This window comes from Mustelus asterias, chromosome 10, assembly GCF_964213995.1.
Source record: "Mustelus asterias chromosome 10, sMusAst1.hap1.1, whole genome shotgun sequence".
In the NCBI taxonomy this organism is placed as follows: domain Eukaryota; kingdom Metazoa; phylum Chordata; class Chondrichthyes; order Carcharhiniformes; family Triakidae; genus Mustelus; species Mustelus asterias.
The window spans coordinates 59,296,382-59,318,397 of record NC_135810.1 but is presented as its reverse complement, the minus strand read 5'-3'; the positions used below and the strand labels follow the sequence as shown (position 1 = coordinate 59,318,397).

Below are 22,016 nucleotides of genomic sequence, written 5' to 3'. Positions count from 1 at the left end.
TCAAGGAACAAATACTGGGTGTCCTTGATAGGTATGTCCCTGTCAGGCAGGGAGGAAATGGCCGAGTGAGGGAACCGTGGTTCACAAAAGAGGTGGAATGTCTTGTGAAAAGGAAGAGGGAAGCTTATGTAGGGATGAGGAAACAAGGTTCAGATGGCTCGACTGAGGGTTACAAGTTAGCAAGGAACGAGCTGAAAAAGGGGCTGAGGAGAGCTAGGAGGGGACATGAGAAGTCCTTGGCGGGTCGGATCAAGGAAAACCCCAAGGCTTTTTACTCTTATGTGAGGAATAAAAGAATGACCAGGGTGAGGTTAGGGCCGGTCAAGGACAGTGGTGGGAACTTGTGTATGGAATCAGTAGAGATAGGCGAGGTGATGAATGAATACTTTTCTTCAGTGTTCACCAAGGAGAGGGGCCATGTTTTTCAGGAAGAGAAGGTGTTACAGGCTAATAGGCTGGAGGAAATAGATGTTCGGAGGGAGGATGTATTGGCAGTTTTGAATAAACTGAAGGTCGATAAGTCCCCTGGGCCTGATGAAATGTATCCTAGGATTCTTTGAGAGGCGAGGGATGAGATTGCAGAGCCTTTGGCTTTGATCTTTGGGTCCTCGCTGTCCACGGGGATGGTGCCAGAGGACTGGAGAGTGGCAAATGTTGTTCCTCTGTTTAAGAAAGGGAATAGAAATGACCCTGGTAATTATAGACCGGTTAGTCTGACTTCGGTGGTTGGTAAATTGATGGAAAAGGTCCTTAGGGATGGGATTTACGACCATTTAGAAAGATGCGGATTAATCCGGGATAGTCAGCACGGATTTGTGAAGGGCAAATCGTGCCTCACAAATTTGATAGAATTTTTTGAGGAGGTAACTAAGTGTGTTGATGAAGGTAGGGCGGTTGATGTCATATACATGGATTTTAGTAAGGCGTTTGATAAGGTCCCCCATGGTCGGCTTATGATGAAAGTAAGGAGGTGTGGGATAGAGGGAAAGTTGGCCGATTGGATAGGTAACTGGCTGTCTGATCGAAGACAGAGGGTGGTGGTGGATGGAAAATTTTCGGACTGGAGGCAGGTTGCTAGCGGAGTGCCGCAGGGATCGGTGCTTGGTCCTCTGCTCTTTGTGATTTTTATTAATGACTTAGAGGAGGGGGCTGAAGGGTGGATCAGTAAATTTGCTGATGACACCAAGATTGGTGGAGTAGTGGATGAGGTGGAGGGGTGTTGTAGGCTGCAAAGAGACATAGACAGGATGCAAAGCTGGGCTGAAAAATGGCAAATGGAGTTTAACCCTGATAAATGTGAGGTGATTCATTTTGGTAGGACTAATTTAAATGTGGATTACAGGGTCAAAGGTAGGGTTCTGAAGACTGTGGAGGAACAGAGAGATCTTGGGGTCCATATCCACAGATCTCTAAAGGTTGCCACTCAAGTGGATAGAGCTGTGAAGAAGGCATATAGTGTGTTAGCTTTTATTAACAGGAGGTTGGAGTTTAAGAGCCGTGGGGTTATGCTGCAACTGTACAGGACCTTGGTGAGACCGCATTTGGAATATTGCGTGCAGTTCTGGTCACCTCACTATAAGAAGGATGTGGAAGCGCTGGAAAGAGTGCAGAGGAGATTTACCAGGATGCTGCCTGGTTTGGAGTGTCGGTCTTATGAGGAAAGGTTGAGGGAGCTGGGGCTGTTCTCTCTGGAGCGGAGGAGATTGAGGGGAGACTTAATAGAGGTTTATAAAATGATGAAGGGGATAGATCGAGTGAACGTTCAAAGACTATTTCCTCGGGTGGATGGAGCTATTACGAGGGGGCATAACTATAGGGTTCATGGTGGGAGATATAGGAAGGATATCAGAGGTAGGTTCTTCACGCAGAGAGTGGTTGGGGTGTGGAATGGACTGCCTGCAGTGATAGTGGAGTCAGACACTTTAGGAACATTTAAGCGGTTATTGGATAGGCACATGGAGCACACCAGGATGGTAGGGAGTGGGATAGCTTGATCTTGGTTTCAGATGAAGGTCGGCACAACATCGTGGGCCGAAGGGCCTGTTCTGTGCTGTACTGTTCTATGTTCTATGTTCTATTTACAGACAGTGGTAAAATAAGGAAATACATTAACCTGGAGGTTAGAGAAGCTTGTTACCAAAGCAACATAAATATAATGGGAAACTTTAACTTGTGTGTCATTTGGAGAAAGCAGAACAGCTAGAATCCCAAAGGCTACATGTTTCTTGTATATATTCCAGTCAATTTTCTGGAACAGTAAGTATTTGATAGGATACAAGACCTGTACGCGGCCCCAAAGGAGAAGAACCCTTTGCATTTAGACACCCTTGGTCAACAAGGGGAATGAGATGGAGGATTTGTACAAAAGAAAAGGACAGTAGAAATTCTGTGAATTGGGAGAAATAAAGAATAAGAATGGGTACAAAGAAATTGAGAACTGCAAAATTGCTTGAGAAAAGGCTTGTAAAGTATATCCAGTATAATACTGACGTTGATGAAGAATAATGTGGGCCATCTAATGACAGATAAAGGTGATGCAAGTGGAAATCAAGAAATGGCAAACATGTTAAATAGCTACTTTTATATATCAATCTTCACAGCAGAGGATGAAGGTAGCTTGCCAAAGGAAAACTAGATATATGTTAAGGGTGATCTAATTGGATTTATGGAAGTTAGAAATTGAGTGATTTGGGGGACAAGTGTAAAAACTATTAAATAGGCTAATGAACTAGTGGCTTTTATTTCAAAGAAGCTGAAGTAAAATGGTTGGAAGTTGTATTGAATCCCATCTGGAATGCAGCATTCAGTTCCTGGACATGGCAAGCCAGAGTGGAGCAACAGCTTCGACAGGTTGAAAAACCTACTCCTATTCCTACGTTCTTAGAGGGTAATGTACAAAATTGCATTTGTTCTATGAATACTGTAACATCAATTTGACTGTTTCCATTGAATTTTTGCTAATTCAGGCACCTTTGGAAAAGAAAGACTTGGACCAATCAGATCTGCAGTCGAAGCTTGAAAAACTTGACCTAATCGAGCGGGAATATCTCCGACTTACAGCAACGCAGACTACAGCAGAGGTTTGTAAATTCTGTATAAATTCTAATTGAACTGCAAAATTTAATGAAAAATTCTTATTGAAAGAGTAACTTTATAGACACTACAAACATATGAACTAGGAGCAGAAGTAGACTATTCAGCCCCTCAAGCCTGCTTCGCCATTCATTAAAATCATGGGTGATCTGATTTGGGCCTCAACTCCACATTCTGCATACCCTAATAAAGCTTTGACTCTTTTAGTAAAGAATCTATCCACCCCTGCCTTAAAATATTAATTGACCCTGTCTGCATCGTTTTCTGGGGAAGGGAGTGCCAAAGATTCACCACCCCGAGAAAAATTTCTTCTCCTCATCTTAAATGGGTGACTCAATTTTTAAATTGAATCCCTGAGTTCTAGTATGTCCCACAGGGGGAAACATCCTTTCGGTGTCAGACATGTTGCTGGGCAGAAGTTATAATTCTAAAACAAATTCACTGGTACCTCAATGGACCAGCATAGAATCCCTACAAGTGCAGAAGGAGGCCATTTAGCGCATTGAGTCTGCACCGACCCTTCAAAAGAGCATTCTACCTAGGTCCACTCTCCTGACCTATCCCTGTAACCCCTCGCATTGATCATGGCCACCCCACCTAACCTGCACATCTTTGGACTGTGGGAGGAAACTGGAGCACCTGGAGGAATTCCACGCAGACATGGGCAAATTGTCCACACAGACAGTCACCCAAGGCTAGAACTAAACCTAGGTCCTAGTTTTTAACTGCATTTAACCAGCCTCCGATGTCCAATTTCCTCTAATGGTGAGTGATGATGACACCTTTTTATTCTCAACATAAAATCCTGATGAATGACACTGAATTACTGCAATTGATTTTCTTGTTGCTGAGACCGTGGTAATAAAACAGTTGTTCTGTCAAGTATGTTTGCAATAATCTGTTTTTCACAGAAGAAAATTTATGAATTGGAACAAAAGTTACGAGAGGAAGAACACCAACGAAAACTGGTACAAGATAAAGCTGCGCAGGTTTGTGCAAACATTGTAACACTGTTCTTAAAGTAGTTGGGAATTTAAAATTGGTTTTTGATAAATCTGTTTAAAATACCATCCTTTATCTAATGCACTGATTGTGGGATAATAGTTTCATATTTCTGCCAACATTACGAACAACAGTGGCTGATCTGCAAGCAGCAGCACTTCACCCTAATGTTGTACAACTCATGTTCTTGCAGATACAAACTAAATTTAATGGAGCAATATTTATAATTGTGATGCTTGGATGTTTTATGTAGTTCAAGTGACTATACCATGAACGTTTTCACAATTCCAGCATTAAACATTAATGAAGTCCTAATGCAGCAATACTACATAATTCCACAGTGTCTTAACAGGTTAATGCAGGATGCATTGAAAAAACAAATCTGAAGTCCTAAGGAAATGGGTAGAGGAACAACAAATTTGGAGAAGTTACAGAATGTTATATAGGAGCACCTCTGATGTGGTTGTCTACCATCTACATCAGTTGTTTCCTAAACAACATGCCATGGCACAAGCCCCAGTCATCAAATTACCTTCAGCCAGGTTGACCGGGTCTGTGTTTCTCTGCTCACAGGAATCTCACTTTTAAATAGTCTCCAGTTTGCTATTCAAGACTGATCACCTTGCATCGGCTGCATTTAAAAAAATAAACTCAATGAAACAATAAGTGAAGTACACAGTTGTCCATTTCCTTTCTTTATTCAAAAAGTTAATGGGACCATTCTAGATCAGATTAAAGTATGTTTATCTCCTTTCCACATTCAGTGACTGCTTCAGTTTTCTCAGCTCCCTGAGTTGTGGAACGCAATTGCGTTTTGCCTCCCGATAGTATTCACCCACTCATCTGGAGCAACAAGGCTAGTCTACCTCCTAGGATGTCTTCTCCAATTCTATAGAGCCCATCACTAAAAGTTGCCCAGTCAGTTTGTCGTCTGTGTCAAGAGATAAGTAACAATGTTATTTTGTATGCATGCTGCCAATTCACACAGCAACAGTTTTTTTTTCATATTTAGCAATCATGGGGCCCTTTTTTAAATGCTAATAGACAACAGTAGTTATCCAAATGGTGTCATCTTGGGCAAAAATAGTAATTCATCTTAAATGCAGAAATAACAAGTTGCCTTTCAATCATCTAATAATGTTATTGTGATTATTATTAATACGCATGATGGAATACCTGCTGTTGCCCCCTCTTCAATATGGTTGGATACAATCCATCCAAACCAGAGGTTTTAGCCTCTTTTTTTTACTTGATCAAATATCTGACACAAATTGTATGAAAAGTTCAGTTTAAATATTTTACCGATTTATTTGACAGATGAATTCCCTCCTTCCGGTATCTCTCTCCATCCTTCAGGCTCTGAATCCTCATCCACTGACTGTGTACCACAACACAACTTACTTCCTCCTTTCATAGCTCAGAGCTGTGCTCCAGAAGTCCCCTTCCATTTCTGTCCACGTCCGTCTTTCCCTTTCTCTGGCCCGAAGGCAGAGGATGGAACCTTCCCTTACAGAGACCGAAGCTGTTTCGTAGCCAATTCTCACCAATCTGCTTGTGGGAAATTCCGAGGACCCCCTTTGGAATTGAATCATTCAGTTTCATTCACACTCCATTCCAGTGAGAAATTGTCTCTTTCCCACAGGTTGTGATCTAGGAATGAAAATTCTCCTCTTCATCCTGATATCTGTCCAGGGAGCCTGTTGTAAAGTGTAGGTTTACAAGTGCAGACTTTGGGTGTAGACATAGGAATGTTACACACACATTTTCCCACTGAGAGCCTGTATGTGTGCTAGCTATCTTGCCTTTGTGTAAGATATATTGACCAATGTTACAATCATTCTTGCATTTGAGTATTTTAATGACTGTTTGTGCCATTTCCTACCTTTGTCTTGAAGTGATCTTCAATATTGGAGGTGTGTCTCTAGATATATTTAGTAATGTTTGAGGTATGCACACCTTAAGTTGGAATCTTTTGTCATACTTGCAAATTTGAAGACTTTTTATATAGTTGCAGACTGGCCTGGAAAGAAATAGAATTTTGTTACAAGCAGTATCGCCACCATCACCAAGGATGAAGAGAGTAAGGAACAAACGGAAACAGCCAGTCAAGGTAGATTTAACAGTTGTTATAGGTAATTAATGTCTGGTTTAACAAGGATTCATGAAATGTTTAGTGTATGGTGTTCTGAAATAATATTTTGGTTCAGGATTACACTTGGTAACTGTGACTGATTCCTGACTCTAGTTGGGAAAGTCATGAGGAAATGCCTTTCTTGATTTGGTACCTTTTTAATTATCCTGAACGTTTCCGAAACAGCTCTGAACACTGACTGCAGAATGGCAACTACAATGATCTAGCATCAGAGATGCTTAATTTTTAAAGGTTTATGCTTGAACTGAGGGGACAAATAAATTAAGGAATAGAAGATTAATGCAACATCTTTTAGAAGTTTAATGCTGAGTGTGAAGGATAAGATTCCCAAAATCAAACTCTTGACTAAGCAACTGTCTCCTTAAATAGGTTAGCAAATTTAAAGTCTGGACAGGGCCTAATACTGAACAATATGTTAAGTGATTAGTGGCAAAGAAACACCTTACAAAGCATAGTAGCTGGGACTAAACATGAACAAAGAACAGTACAGCACAGGAAACAGGCCCTTCGGCCCTCCAAGCGTGTGCCGCTCATTGGTCCAACTAGACCATTCGTTTGTATCCCTCCATTCCCAGACTGCTCATGTGACTATCCAGGTAAGTCTTAAACGATGCCAGCGTGTCTGCCTCCACCACCCTACTTGGCAACGCATTCCAGGCCCCCACCACTCTGTAAAAAAACGTCCCTCTGATATCTGAGTTATACCTCGCCCCTCTCACCTTGAGCCCGTGACCCCTCATGATCTTCACCTCCAACCTGGGAAAAAGCTTCCCACTGTTCACCCTATCTATACCCTTCATAATTTTGTACACCTCTATTAGGTCTCCCCTCATTCTCTGTCTTTCCAGGGAGAACAAGTCCAGTTTACCCAATCTCTCCTCGTAGCTAAAACCCTCCATACCAGGCAACATCCTGGTAAATCTTCTCTGCACTCTCTCTAAAGCCTCCACGTCCTTCTGGTAGTGCGGCGACCAGAACTGGACGCAGTACTCCAAATGTGGCCTAACCAGCGTTCTATACAGCTGCAACATCAGACTCCAGCTTTTATACTCCATACCCCATCCTATAAAGGCAAGCATACCATATGCCGCCTTCACCACCTTCTCCACCTTGCTGCCACCTTCAAGGATTTGTGGACTTGCACACCTAGGTCCCTCTGTGTTTCTATACTCTTGATGGCTCTGCTATTTATTGTATAACTCCCCCCTACATTAGTTCTTCCAAAATGCATCACTTCGCATTTATCTGGATTAAATTCCATCTGCCATTTCTCCGCCCAATTTTCCAGCCTATCTATATCCTGCTGTATTGTCCGACAATGTTCATCGCTATCCGCAAGTCCAGCCATCTTCGTGTCATCCGCAAACTTGCTGATTACACCAGTTACACCTTTTTCCAAATCATTTATATATATCACAAATAGCAGAGGTCCCAGTACAGAGCCCTGCGGAACACCACTGGTCACAGATCTCCAGCCGGAAAAAGACCCTTCGACCGCTACCCTCTGTCTCTTGTGGCCAAGCCAGTTTTCTACCCATCTAGCCACCTCTCCTTGTATCTCATGAGCCTTAACCTTCTTAACCAACCTGCCATGAGGGACTTTGTCAAATGCCTTACTGAAATCCATATAGACGACATTCATGGCCCTTCCTTCGTCAACCGTTTTTGTCACTTCCTCAAAAAACTCCACCAAATTTGTAAGGCACGACCTCCCTCTTACAAAACCATGCTGTCTGTCACTAATGAGATTGTTCCGTTCTAAATGCACATACATCCTGTCTCTAAGAATCCTCTCCAACAACCTCCCTACCACCGATGTCAAGCTCACTGGCCTATAATTACCCAGGTTATCCCTGCTACCCTTCGCTATCCTCCAATCCTCAGGGACCTCACCTGTGTCCAATGAAGAGACAAAGGTTTCCGTCAGAGGCCAGCAATTACATCTCTTGTCTCCCTGAGCAGTCTAGGATAGATGCCATCAGGCCCTGGGGATTTGTCAGTTTTAATGTTACCTAAGAAACCTAACACTTCCTCCCTTGTAATGGAGATTCTCTCTAACGGGTCAACGCCTCCCTCTGAGACACTCCCAGTCACCAAGTCTCTCTCCTTTGTGAATACCGATGCAAAGTATTCATTTAGGATCTCCCCTATTCCCTTGGGTTCTAAGCATTATTCCCCTCCTTTGTCCCTGAGAGGTCCGACTTTTTCCCTGACTTTTTTGTTCCTAACATATGAATACAGTGCCTTAGGATTCTCCTTAATCCTGTCTGCCAAGAACATTTCGTGACCTGAATTTGAAAAAAACTTTCACTACTGCAGTGGTAACAGGATGGTCTCTTTTTAGAAAACTATCAACGGTGCAGACTGACTTGAATGGAGAAGTTTAAGTGCAATGAATTGTGAAAACCTTTTTTAAAAGATGTGATCAGTGTAGCAGATAGACCTGGAAAGAGACATTGCAGCTAAGATGAAGCATCACAGTAAAAAAAAAACAATCTGTATTAAATGGGGTGCAAACCATTTAAAATGCAACCTGGCTTGGTATGATAAATATTCTCCAATATATGCTTCTGCCAAACAAAAATCCGAAGTCCAACTTTACCATCAGAGGTTGAAGTTTTAGAGAGGCTAAATAAACTTGAGCCAGAATTCCTTTGGGATTAATGGTATCTATCCTAAAATGCTGAGCTGATAAAGACTAGGAGGAAGATTGGTGAGGCACTGATCATTTCAAGTGAGGTCATTGGCCTCCAGGTTGTTTGCAATCTATGAAATGTCTTCAGTATGGTGCCAGTGTTTTTCAGTTCCATTCTGAATAAGTACATAAAAGGCTAACTAGGGAAAGAGAGCCCATTAAAGACCGCAATGGTAATTTGTGATTGGAGTCGGAGGACGTGGATAGGGTTCTAAATTAATAGTTTGTGTTGGTGTTCAATAGTGAAAGAGACGATGTGGGTATAGAAATCCGGGAGAAGGGCAGCTTAACGTCTGTAGTAGGGAAAATGCTGGAATCCATTATTAAAGAGGAGATAGCAGGGCATCTGGATAGAAATGGTTCGATCAATCAGACGCAGCATGGATTCATGAGGGGAAAGTCGTGCTTGACGAACATGTTGGATTTTTATGAAGATGTGACTAGGGCGGTTGATGGAGGAGAACCGGTGGATACGGTGTTTTTGGATTTCCAAAAGGCGTTTGATAAGGTGCCCCATAAAAGGCTGCTGAAGAAGATTAGGGCACATGGAGTTGGGGGTAGTGTGTTAAAATGGATTGGGGACTGGCTATCCGACAGGAAGCAAAGAGTCGGAATAAATGGGTGTTTTTCCGGTTGGAGGAAGGTAACTAGTGGCATGCCGCAGGGATCGGTACTCGGGCCGCAACTGTTTACCATTTATATAGATGATCTGGAGGAGGGGACGGAGTGTAGGGTAACGAAGTTTGCAGACGACACAAAGATAAGTGGAAAAGTGAATCGTGTGGAGGACGGAGAAGATCTGCAGAGAGATTTGGACAGGCTGAGTGAGTGGGCGAGGATATGGCAAATGGAGTATAACGTTGAGAAATGCGAGGTTATACACTTTGGAGGAAATAATAACAAATGGGATTACTATCTCAATGGAAACAAATTAAAACATGCTACTGTGCAAAGGGACCTGGGGGTCCTTGTGCATGAGACGCAAAAGCCCAGTCTGCAGGTACAACAGGTGATCAAGAAGGCAAATGGGATGTTGGCCTATATCGCGAGGGGGATAGAATATAAAAGCAGGGATGTCTTGATGCACCTGTACAGGGCATTGGTGAGGCCGCAGCTGGAATACTGTGTGCAGTATTGGTCCCCTTATATGAGGAGGGATATATTGGCATTGGAGGGAGTGCAGAGAAGGTTCACCAGGTTGATACCGGAGATGAGGGGTTTGGATTATGAGGAGAGGCTGAGGAGATTGGGTTTGTACTCGTTGGAGTTTAGAAGGATGAGGGGGGATCTTTTGGAGACTTATAAGATAATGCGGGGGCTGGATAGGGTGGAGGCGGAGAGATTCTTTCCACTTAGTAAGGAAGTTAAAACTAGAGGACACAGCCTCAAAATAAAGGGGGGTCGGTTTAAGACAGAGTTGAGGAGGAACTTCTTCTCCCAGAGGGTGGTGAATCTCTGGAATTCTCTGCCCACTGAGGTGGTGGAGGCTACCTCGCTGAATATGTTTAAAGCGCGGATGGATGGATTCCTGATCGGTAAGGGAATTAAGAGTTATGGAGATCAGGCGGGTAAGTGGTACTGATCCACGTCAGATCAGCCATGATCTTATTGAATGGCGGGGCAGGCTCGAGGGGCTAGATGGTCTACTCCTGCTCCTATTTCTTATGTTCTTATGATACAATTTAAGTAAATTATCATAGACAGAGAAGAAGTTCTGAATGGTCTGGCAGGCTTAAAAGTAGATAAATCTCCAGGGCTGAAATGTATTCCAGGGTGTTGAATGAGGCAAGGGAAGAAGTAGCAGGGGCATTGGTAATTTTTAATTCCTCTCTCCTCTGAAGAGGTGCTGGAGAACAGCCAATGTGGCACCATTATTCAAGAAGGGAGAAAGGGATAGACCTGTCATCTAACCCCTGTGGTGAGGAAAATATTGGAAGTAATCCTGAGCAACAAAATTAATCTGCATTTGGAGAGGCAGGGATTAATCGAGAACAGTCAGCATGGTTTTCTTAAGGGGAGGTCATGCCCTACCAACTTAACATAGAACATAGAACAGTACAGCACAGAACAGGCCCTTCGGCCCACGATGTTGTGCCGAGCTTTATCTGAAACCAAGATCAAGCTATCCCACTCCCTATCATCCTGGTGTGCTCCATGTGCCTATCCAATAACCGCTTAAATGTTTCTAAAGTGTCTGACTCCACTATCACTGCAGGCAGTCCATTCCACACCCCAACCACTCTCTGCGTAAAGAACCTACCTCTGATATCCGTCCTGTATCTCCCACCACGAACCCTATAGTTATGCCCCCTTGTAATAGCTCCATCCACCCGAGGAAATAGTCTTTGAACGTTCACTCTATCTATCCCCTTCATCATTTTATACACCTCTATTAAGTCTCCCCTCAGCCTCCTCCGCTCCAGAGAGAACAGCCCTAGCTCCCTCAACCTTTCCTCATATGACCTACCCTCCAAACCAGGCAGCATCCTGGTAAATCTCCTCTGCACTCCTTCCAGCGCTTCCACATCCTTCCTATAGTGAGGTGACCAGAACTGCACACAATATTCCAAATGTGGTCTCACCAAGGTCCTGTACAGTTGCAGCATAACCCCACGGCTCTTAAACTCCAACCCCCTGTTAATAAAAGCTAACACACTATAGGCCTTCTTCACAGCTCTATCCACTTGACTGGCAACCTTTAGAGATCTGTGGATATGGACCCCAAGATCTCTCTGTTCCTCCACAGTCTTCAGAACCCTACCTTTGACCCTGTAATCCACATTTAAATTTGTCCTACCAAAATGAATCACCTCACATTTATCAGGGTTAAACTCCCATTTGCCATTTTTGCATCCTATCTTGATTGAATTTTTTTGAAAAGGTGATCAGGTGTGTAGATGAGGACAATGCATTTGAAGTAGTCTACTTGAACTTCAGGCTTTTATAAGGTCCCAGTGGCAGACTGATAGTAAAATTAAGATCCACAAAATGTTGGTGAATTAGCTAAGTGGCAGGAAGCAGAGGGTGATGGTTGAGGGGTTGTAGGATCCATTCATTCCTCTGAATAGACAAGGATGGCACTGTTCTTTTGAACAGAACGCAAAATTAAAACATTACAGAACGCGAACAGAGAAAAGCTAGCAAGAGAAACTGGGTTGTCTGCCAGTCTTGTACTGACCAAAGCAGAACTCAAAACCAATTGAACAGGTCTTGAAAACAGACTACTAACTGAACACAGTTCCACAATATGTCCATTCTTATCTCACGGTCTCGCAGATGTTGTTTATGAAAAGCTTTGGCTTATGAAAAGGCCTGTTTTTGCTTGGCATTGTACTTTCAAAAATGCAGTCAATTTTCCAGCTAACCCAGCATACCTTCTGAGTTGTAAAATGTAGTCAAGTTAAGTTTGTTTTTCAAGCTTGGCATTTAAATGTAATTGCACAGGCAGAAATATCTTAATGAAGTCTTGTGTAAATGAAGCAAACCATATAGGGCTCAACAGGGGTGTTTTACTAACTGGAAGACTGCCCAGTGATGTCCCGCATGGGTCAGTGCTGAGGTCCTTGTTGTTTGTGGTTAATATAAATGATTTAGACTTGAATATTAGGAGGGTTGATCAGTAAATTTGCGGAAGATAGGAAAATTGGTGGGGTGGTAAATAGTGAGGAGGATAGCCTTTGAATACAGGAGGATATAGATGGGCTAGTCACATGGAGTCTCAGCCTGGAGATTTATGCTCCAGGCCCTGAAAAGGGTCTTGAACCTGCTACCAACTGACCCGTGAGATCAACAAGATTTTGACTTTAAATTTGTGACTATTTTGTTATTGAAATGCTTTAGCAGTCTAGGAGAAAGTTGCTGAAGGACATGCAATCATGGATATCTCTAACATGTTTGCCTGATCTTTGGTTTTCAGAAAACTTGTACAAACCATTTACATGCTCAACCTCATTATCGCTTCAACCTGGGTGATATACCATTTGTTGCAGGAAAAGTGAGTAGCAATTGTATCTGTGTCCAATGCTATGGTGTTGCATTATTTCCCCCCCCCATACAGGCATGTCTTTATTGCTGTTGCTTATTCAAATTCTCTATGCGTGTTTGCTGGTGTTGTCGGCTAACCTAACTGATCCTTTGCCAGTTGATCTCTAGCCATAGCAGTACAGTGAACTTTTGCAGCCTTCAACAAAATTTAATGATTAAAGATTTTCGGTTTAAAAATAAATTAATGGACCTTATCTTGCTGCTTGTATCATTCTTACTGAAAACGGAGTCATTTTTGCCAGTGAGCACTCCAGAAAACATGCTAAACACTTTCTGAAGGATATGGAGGGTACAGTGCATTCATATTATGTGGATATGGTGATGGTACTGGCCTTTAGGTCAAATCCAGTATTAAAAAATGCCATTGGCACCCCATCCACTGCCTTGAATGTTTACTTCCTCTGTCTTAACAAATCCTGACACCAATGTGTACCATCTAAAAGATGCTGTGCAGCAACTCACCTTAACTCCTTCCATTAGCACCATCTAAACCTACAACCTCTACCACCTAGATGAACAAAGGCAGCAAGTGCATGAGATTAATACCTGCAAGTTCCCCTCTTAAGCCACACATCATCCTGACTTAATTGCCATTTAGAACTTCATAAAATCCCTACAGTGCAGAAGGATGCCATTCGGCCCATCGAGTCTGCACCAGCCACAATCTCACCCAGGCCCTATTCCCGAAACCCTACGTATTTACCCTGCTAATCCCCTGAGACTAGGGTCAATTTAGCATGACCAATCAACCCAACCCACACATCTTTGGACTGTGGGAGGAAACCGGAGCGCCCAGAGGAAATGCACGCAGATACGGGGAGAATGTGCAAACTCCACACAGACAGTGGCCTGAGGCTGGAATTGAACCCAGGTCCATGGTGCTGTGAAGCAGCAGTGCTAACCACTGTGCCACCGTGGTGCCCTGTTTTCTAGTGCAGCGGGGTGGGAGAATCTCAGGGCCTGGCATGTGCAGGATTCGCGCATACGTTCCTGCCGTGTGCACGTCTCCCAGAGCTGCATTTCAGGCGCTGTCAGATCCATGCTGGAAACCGGTGGGAAGACCACCTCTTTTCTCTCTTTCCCCCCCCCCCCCCCCCCCCCCCCATTTCACTCCAGTGGGGTTCTCACTAGCTCCCTGTTGGACTCTTCAGGGGGGTGCCTCCTGGATGGGCATCCTGGCAGTGCCAGCCTGTGCCCCCGGCACTGCCAATGGGGCAAAGTACCCACGCCTAGGGGGCACCTTGGCACTACCCATCAGGCATGGGGCAATGCCAAGGGGGTAGGGCTGATGGGTGAGCCTGAAGGGACGGGGCCCTGGGGCCGATTGGTGGGGGTGGGGGGTCCCGCTGCCACTCTGCATCGGAATCGATAGGGGCAGGAGGGAGGCCAGCGATAGGCCTCTTCAGTGTTGCTGGGTCAAAAGCGTGGAACGTCCTTCCAAAGCAGCACCGTGGTGTACCTAGACCATAGAGTTAAATGTGATGGCTCACTGCCTTGCACAAACTAAAACATTGGCCTTCTGGTCTGATCACTTATTTTCAAAATGCTTATTTAAGGATTCTGCACAATATCTACTGTCCGAGTCCTTGAGAAAGGGGTCTATGTCAGTTAGTCATTCTAAAAACATTTATGAAATCATTGATTAAAGGTATAAGATGAGAAGGAAGAAAGGACAATATCCATTGACTTTTTTAAAAATTGAAATGTCGAAATATTTTGAGGATCTGGTTTTTGCTATGTGAAGAAGCTTGCATCAAATATGTTTAGTTTAACATCTTTTTACTCAAACAATCTGCCAAAGGCAATGTCCTCATAGCCTTTTTTTTTTCAGTCTGCTAGTCCAAGCCATTCAGTCCGTGCTAATGTTCAGCATGTATTGCATCTGTTGAAGCAACACAACAAGATCTTGTGCAATGACAGAGTTGTCAGTGACCAGCCAATAGTCAGGAAGAAAACATCAAGAGTCTGTAGTATAATACCTGAAAGTTCTTCTGGATCTACCATTTCCTCCACTTCTCAGGAGGTGCTATGTGAACTATTGTTGACATTACAAGATGAGTTTGGACAAATGAGCTTGTAAGTATACAGTTCCTCTGAATATCTTTACATATTCAATATCTACTGAGATTTTATCAACTTGCGAGCTTACAAATATACTTTAATTTATGATATAGCTGCATGTGAAATATGGCAAGTATATTATGGAAATGTGGGAATCAGCATGGATATATGAAGAATAAAGTATAACTATTCTAGTTGAATTTTGAAGAACATAATGATTAGGAATGTACTTATTAATGTTGTCCATGTAGACGTTACAAAGGCATTTTACAACCAGTGTCCCACAACACTTTGAAAGAGAGAGTTGAAATGTCATAACATTGGAATAGTAAGAGCTCTCAACACCTAACAGATTCCAGGGAGTAAGGAAGCTATCTGTCTGGCAATACTAGAGAGAGGGACCAGGGTAGCATAATGTTGTGAAAGGGACAGTGATTTACGATCTATGTATAGAATCTACAGTGCATTTGGCCCTTTGAGCCTGCACCGACAATAACCCCACCCAGGTACTGTCCTTTCCCTGTAACCCCACATATTTATCTTCCTGACCCCCCTGACATTAAAGGGTAATTTATCATGGCTAATCAACCCAGCCTCCACATCTTTGGACAGTGAGAGGAAACTGGAGCACCCGGAGGAAACTCACGCAGACACAAGGAGAATGTGTAAACTCCACACAGTCAATCGAGGCCGGCATTGAACCCGGGTCCCTGCATGCAAACATGGTCTCAAGATCTTAGAAGATTGAGGTGTAGACAGGCGTATGACAGAAATGCAGTAGACAGTTGCAGGAGAAGCTGAGTAACCATTCAGTCTGGACAAGCCAGAGCCCCGTCTGAAACTAAAATTCATTGACTTTATCTCTTAAAGCACTAAATCAGCAAATTATAGCATTTTCAAATGATTTTCGTACTTGTTTGGTAACAATTCGGACTCGTTTTCAGGATATTGTCCGGATGTGGGTTGTTTCTGGCTTCACCTCAGCTGACTGACAGCTGAGTGAGAGGTGGTGTGTGATCAGGTGGCTGAAGACCATTCACTAGTCAGTGACTTAGTAAGGACTAAACTGCAAGTACCCCTTGAGAGGACCCTCTTGCCACTGGTTTTGTCATATGAACATACAGATTAAGAGCAGGAGTAGACCATTCAGCCCCTCGAGCCTGCTTAACCATTCAATAAGATCATTGCTGATCTGCTTGTAACTTCAACCTCACATTACTGCCTACCCTGATGACTTTTCATCACTTCATTAATCATAAATCTATATAACTCTGCCTTAAAAAATTTAAAGACTCTGCTTCTGCAGCCTTTTGAGGAGAAAGTGTTCCAGAGACTTGCAGACCTCTGACAAAAAAAAAACTTCTTATCTGTCTTAAAGGAGCTACTTCTAATTCTAGATTCTCCAACAAGAGGCATCCTCTCTACATCCACTCAGTCAATGGCCCAGAGAATTATATCCACTGTTTTTTTTCATTCCCCTTTCCTTGTATCTCTCTCGCCTCTATTCTGTCTTATTGCCCAGATGTGGAGACAATTCATATAGGAAAGGGAAGGAACTGGCAAAGAGTACAGAGCAGGAATGTTCTTCTTCCACCCTTCCCCTCCCCCCTCACCACCATTTCCTCTGAATTGTGCCTGGTACCCAAGGAAAGGAAAGGTGGTGGCATAGTGATATTATTACTAATGATCCAGGGTAATGCTCTGGGCACCTGGGTTTGAATTCAAAGATTGATTTTAAATTCAATATAAATGTGGAATTAAGTCTGATCATCAAGAAACCATTGATTGTCATTAAAAACCCATCTGGTTCACTAATGTCCTTTCGGGAAAGAAATCTACTATCGTTACCTGGTCTGGCCTACTTGTGACTCCAGATCCACAGCAATGTGGTTGACTCTTAAATGCTCTCTGAAATGGCCTAGGAAGCTACTCAGTTAAAAGGCAATTACCGATGAGTAATAAATGCTGGCCTAGCTAGTGTGCCCGCAGCTTTCCTTGCTGATGCATGCCGTTATATATTTTTTTAATCCAGTGAGCATCAAGAGTTGGTCAAACAAATTCATGAAGCAAATACAAATGCATTGAGAGAGGATTTGGAACGCGAGTTAGAATCACTGGTGAAAAGAATGGAAGCAAAAGGAGATCAAATTGCTAAAGTCCGCAAACATCAAGCATCGGTAAGGTTAAAAAAATTCTATTGCGCAGTCATTTGGGTTACAAAACTTGAATATTGCTGAAATGTTGCTGTTGCAATCTGTTGCTGAAGGTTTTTTCTTGCACTCATCAGTACAAATGCAAGAATAGCAAGTTTCAAACTTATATTACAATGACAAAAACTATTGCTGATTTGGTTAGCAAGATGAAAAGCTTTTGGCAACAGATTTCTCTTTTCAGCAATAATGTTAAAGTTGTTCAATTCCTATGATGACCCAGTAGATAAAGGACACAAAACCAACCTGTCCAATCCCAACTGTTTTGCTCGCTACAATAAAAGTAATTATCAGAATTAATGGAAGAATTATGTTGCTTTTGATGACACCAATGAAATGATGTCTGGTTCCAAGCTGGAAATTCATTTGCACGTCTGGCTCCAATATCAACAGTTTCTCTTTTGTTTCAGCATCACAATATTGCAAATCTATTGTATATTGTAACAGTAACATAAATCTTGCTTATAAATCCACACTGTTCAAATGAGTGGCGGAGCCTAAAAATACTTGGCTGTCATGGAATAGTTAACTAAAGGACACTAGCATCTTAAAAATGCAAAATTACTCATTGTTCTGAATTTCTGGGTTTTATATTTTTCTTCAATATCCAAAATAAATGAATTGTTACACTTCAGGATTTTCCAGGATTGAATTGCCTTGGTTGTGTTCACTGCAGAATAAAAGACATGTGCATTAATAAAAGTATGGCACCATATGGTATATTACTTGAACCATTTTGTATTAGATCAATAAATGAGAGCAGATGGTGTTGGAGCAATTAATTCCACAGTAACTTAAACTGTTGACCATTTGTATTAGATTGGCTTACACTTCAGGTTGTCTCTCGTATATTCCTGCTTTACCATGTTATAAGGAATGCAATACCATTATTATTTCACTTAAATGTGAGAAGGGAAGGCGGCAGTGTAGTGGTATTGTCACTGGATAAGTACTCCAGAGATCCAGGATAATGCACTGGGGGTCCGGGTTTGAATCCCACCAGATGGTGAAATTTTTAATCCAGTAAAAATTGTGGATTGTTGTCAAAACCCATCTTTAGGGAAGGACATCTGCCATCCTATGTGTGGTTGATTCTTAAATGCCACTCTGCGCAAGGGCAATTAAGGATGGGCAATAAATGCTGGCCTGGCATTCCATGAATGAATAGAAACAAAAATGTATAGAACATTACTGAATTAGTTGGTCAAGCCAGCCATGATTTGGAATGTTATCTACTTTTGTGCCCTGTGGATTTAACAAAGCTTCATATAAAATGTTTTGTATTTGCTAGAACCTTTTCCTATAAATATTTTAGACATGATAGGATACTACCTATTCAAAATGAGTTAACAAATATGGTTCCAGATATCAATGCTGTAGAAGATCAGAAATTACCAATGCCCCTTATTCTACAGTTGATACATGATATGTTGATTTCCTTTCAAGCTTAAAAAATACCAAGAAACAATGAGGAGAAAGCATCCTGTCGGTGGAGGAACAAGTCAGAAAAAGACTCTTAAGAGTGCAAACGAAGAGCAAGAGAGAACGGCGACGACCAGAGGAAAAGTCATTTCCTCTGCTAAAGAGCGACCAGGAACTAACAGCAAAAAGAACCTTGTCTTATTAAGAGACATGCAGACTCTGCAAACTACTCTTCGAAAAGACGATGTTAGTTGGGGTTACTGAAGTAATTTATTTTAAAAACTTTTGTGTGAATTTCAATCCACAACCTGCTTGTTTATGCTGCCTTTATTTTTCAATTAATTCCTATTCATTTGCTTAAAATAAGTGAAAAAACATCAGATTTCACAACCTGATTTTGGCAAATATTTCAAGCCTAACTTGTGGACTAGTATACTTCTGCAATGATGTCATGGGACTTTCATAATTGGACCTCTGCATAATTTCTCAATTACAGGCACTGATCTTCACACATCATCCTTTGGGGAAAAATGTGAAAATGTCTTTTCAGGTTCACTTGTTCCGAATTGGAAAATATAGTCTCCTAAAAATACTGCTGTTCTGATCTGGCTTTGCTTAATGCTGTGGTCATGGTGGCAATTAATGTGGTCTCAAGTTCAGGAATACTTCATAATGAAGCTTTAATGAATTTGAAGGCTTTATTAATGAATGACCTCCAGACTGGTAGAGTTACTCAGGGAAATTTATCCAACAACGTATTCAAACGATAGATTCTCATTTTAATATTTTATGGTGGGAATCCCATGTGTAAATATTTTTTATTTGTTAATTCTGCAATTGCAAATTGTGGTTCTTGCACATTTTATACAGAACTGTTGGTCTAATTTTAAAATTAAACAGACTGAGATTTTTATGGTTTTGATCCTGGTATTCAGTAAGTTACCTTCAAGAAAGAGAAATACTTTAATCTATTTTAAATAAATAAAGATTTTGCTTTTTTTATTGTTGGGTGATTGCCAATCTGTTGCACCAGGACTTGTATGCTTGCACTTTATTATAATTAATGAATATGGTTTTGCGTGCTGACTTGAAGACCAACTCTGATCTTGGGTCATGGTTACATGAGAGGAGATGGTGGCTCAGTGGTATTGTCACTGGATTCGTAATCCAGAGCAAGATCTAGGGACCCGGTTCAATTCCTGGCATGGCAGCTAGTGAAATTTGAATTCAATAAAAATCTAGACCATGAAACTCATTGTCGATTGTTGTAAAAACCCATCTGGTTTGCCAATGTCACTTTAAGGAAGGTCATGGGACTCCAGATCCAATGTGGTTGACTCTCAATTGGAGGGCAATAAATGCTGGCCATGAGGTTACAGACGGTGGTGAAATACGATTCCACTCTGTTTTAGGCCATTTCTGAGGGCATTTATGGTCAATCACATTGTTATGGATCTAGAGTCATATCACATGGAGGCCAGACCATGTTTGCCTGAAGGACATTACTGAACCAGATGGATTTATAACATCCCAGGTGGGTTTTAATTGTTATCTTTATGGAGGCTAACTTTTTATTCTAGATTTACTAATGGATTGAATTTAAATTCCCCACAGTTGTCCAGATTTACTAATTGAATTTAAATTCCCCGTAGTTGTCCAGATAGAATTTGAACTTGTGATCCAGTGCTCAGTAATCTAGGCATATAGACATTGTCACTTAGCTGCCATCTCGCTCGCTCAGAAATTACATGGAAATATTAGTTACAGCAATCGTCATTAAACCAATACATGAATCAGTGTTTTTTGACTATATAAATTCTAACTTTTAATATCGCCTCCATTGGTATGAACTCTTCTAAATATTACTTTTTGCTACAGGTCTGATAGCTGAATCCATAGGAAGTTCTGGGTTAGAAAACCTATTCCTTGAACCATATCAATTAAATTGGCATCACATGTCTTTCCTCCCTTTTTGCTTTCGTAATGAGGATGCATTCTCATTGTTTAAGATCCTGCTTCAGTCCTTTCTTGATCTCCTGCGGAGTGAATCGGATTGGCAAGGCAACCGTAGTTCTGGGGACCTCGGGAGGAGGCTGAGATGGATTCGCTCAGCACATCTGGCTGAAGATTGGAAATGCTTCAGCCTTGTCTTTTGCACTGATGTGCTGGACTCCTCATCAATGAGGGTGCGAATGTTTGTTTGTGGAACTTACTCCTCCCATTAGTTGTTTAATTGTCCATCACCATTCATAACTAGATGTGACAGGACTGCAGATCTTAGATCTGATATGTTGGTTGTGGGGTCACTTGGCTCTGTTTGTTACTTATACTGTTTGGTATGTAAATCCTGTGTTGTAGCTTCACCGGATGGACACTTTTTTAATGTATGCTTGGTGCTGCTCCTGGCATGGACTCCTGCACTCTTCTTTGATTCACGTAACTTAATAGTAATGGTAGAGTGGGGGATTTGCCAGTCCGTGACTTTACAAGTAGTGGCTGTATGCAATTCTGATGGCCCATAGTGCCTGGATGTGGCTAAATCGGGTTGAAATGATCCCACTTAGCACAGTGGTAATGCCACACAAGATGAATGGTACCCTCATTATGAAGATGGGCCTTTGTGAAAGGAGAGTGTGGTGGTCATGCCTACCATTGTCGTGGGACTGATGCATCTGTGACAGGTGGGGTTGAGGTCAAGTAGATTATTCCTTGTTTCCCTCACCACCAGCTGCAGATCCATTCTAACAGCACACTGCCCTTGCCAACCTGTGCCCTCCCTCCAGGTGGTGCACAACCTCAGCCGAGTACGGATTCACCAGCTGAGGGTGGGGCAGTAGAGGGTAACCAGCAAGAAATTTCCTTGCCCGTGTTTTTCCTGATGGTAATATCTTGAGACTTCTGGGTTCTGAAATTGTTGATGAGGACTCTCAAGGCAACTCCATTCTGACTGCATATCATTCTGCTGTTCTTCCTAAGGATTGTGATGTCAGTGATATAGTATATCCATTTCCTTAAATAGGACAAGGAGGGAGGCCCTTTGGCTCTTCAAGTCTGTCCCACCATTCAATAAGATCATGGCTGATCAGGTTGTGGTTTCAGCTCTACTTTCCTATCTGTCTCCTCATAACTGTCCTATCCTAATAATCTGCCTAATTTAAATAAATTCAGTGACCCAGCTTCCACTACTTTTGAGAAAGAGAATTCTACGCATCAATGACATTTAGGGAGAAATAAATACTTATCTCTGCCTTGCCGACAAGGTCAGGCTTTGCTTGACTAGGCTGTGGGACAACTCCCAATTTTGTCACAAGTCCCCGGATGTTAGTAAGGAAGACTT

General features: G+C 42.2%; 1 protein-coding gene across 5 annotated transcripts in view; it reads left to right on the top strand.

Annotated features, from left to right (window-relative positions):
- LOC144499619 (centrosomal protein of 57 kDa-like) overlaps positions 1–19,590 on the top strand; it is a 40,507-nt gene extending 20,917 nt beyond the window's left edge. For all 5 annotated transcript variants that reach the window (XM_078221775.1, XM_078221777.1, XM_078221779.1 and 2 more), the window contains 7 exons: positions 2,967–3,080; positions 4,005–4,082; positions 6,104–6,205; positions 12,859–12,936; positions 14,818–15,062; positions 17,080–17,224; positions 18,704–19,590. In XM_078221775.1, coding sequence (XP_078077901.1) covers positions 2,967–3,080; positions 4,005–4,082; positions 6,104–6,205; positions 12,859–12,936; positions 14,818–15,062; positions 17,080–17,224; positions 18,704–18,943 — 1,002 coding nt within the window. In that variant the 3' untranslated portion in view covers positions 18,944–19,590. The remainder of the gene's footprint in view (positions 1–2,966; positions 3,081–4,004; positions 4,083–6,103; positions 6,206–12,858; positions 12,937–14,817; positions 15,063–17,079; positions 17,225–18,703) is intronic.
- Positions 19,591–22,016: the final 2,426 nt, after the last annotated feature.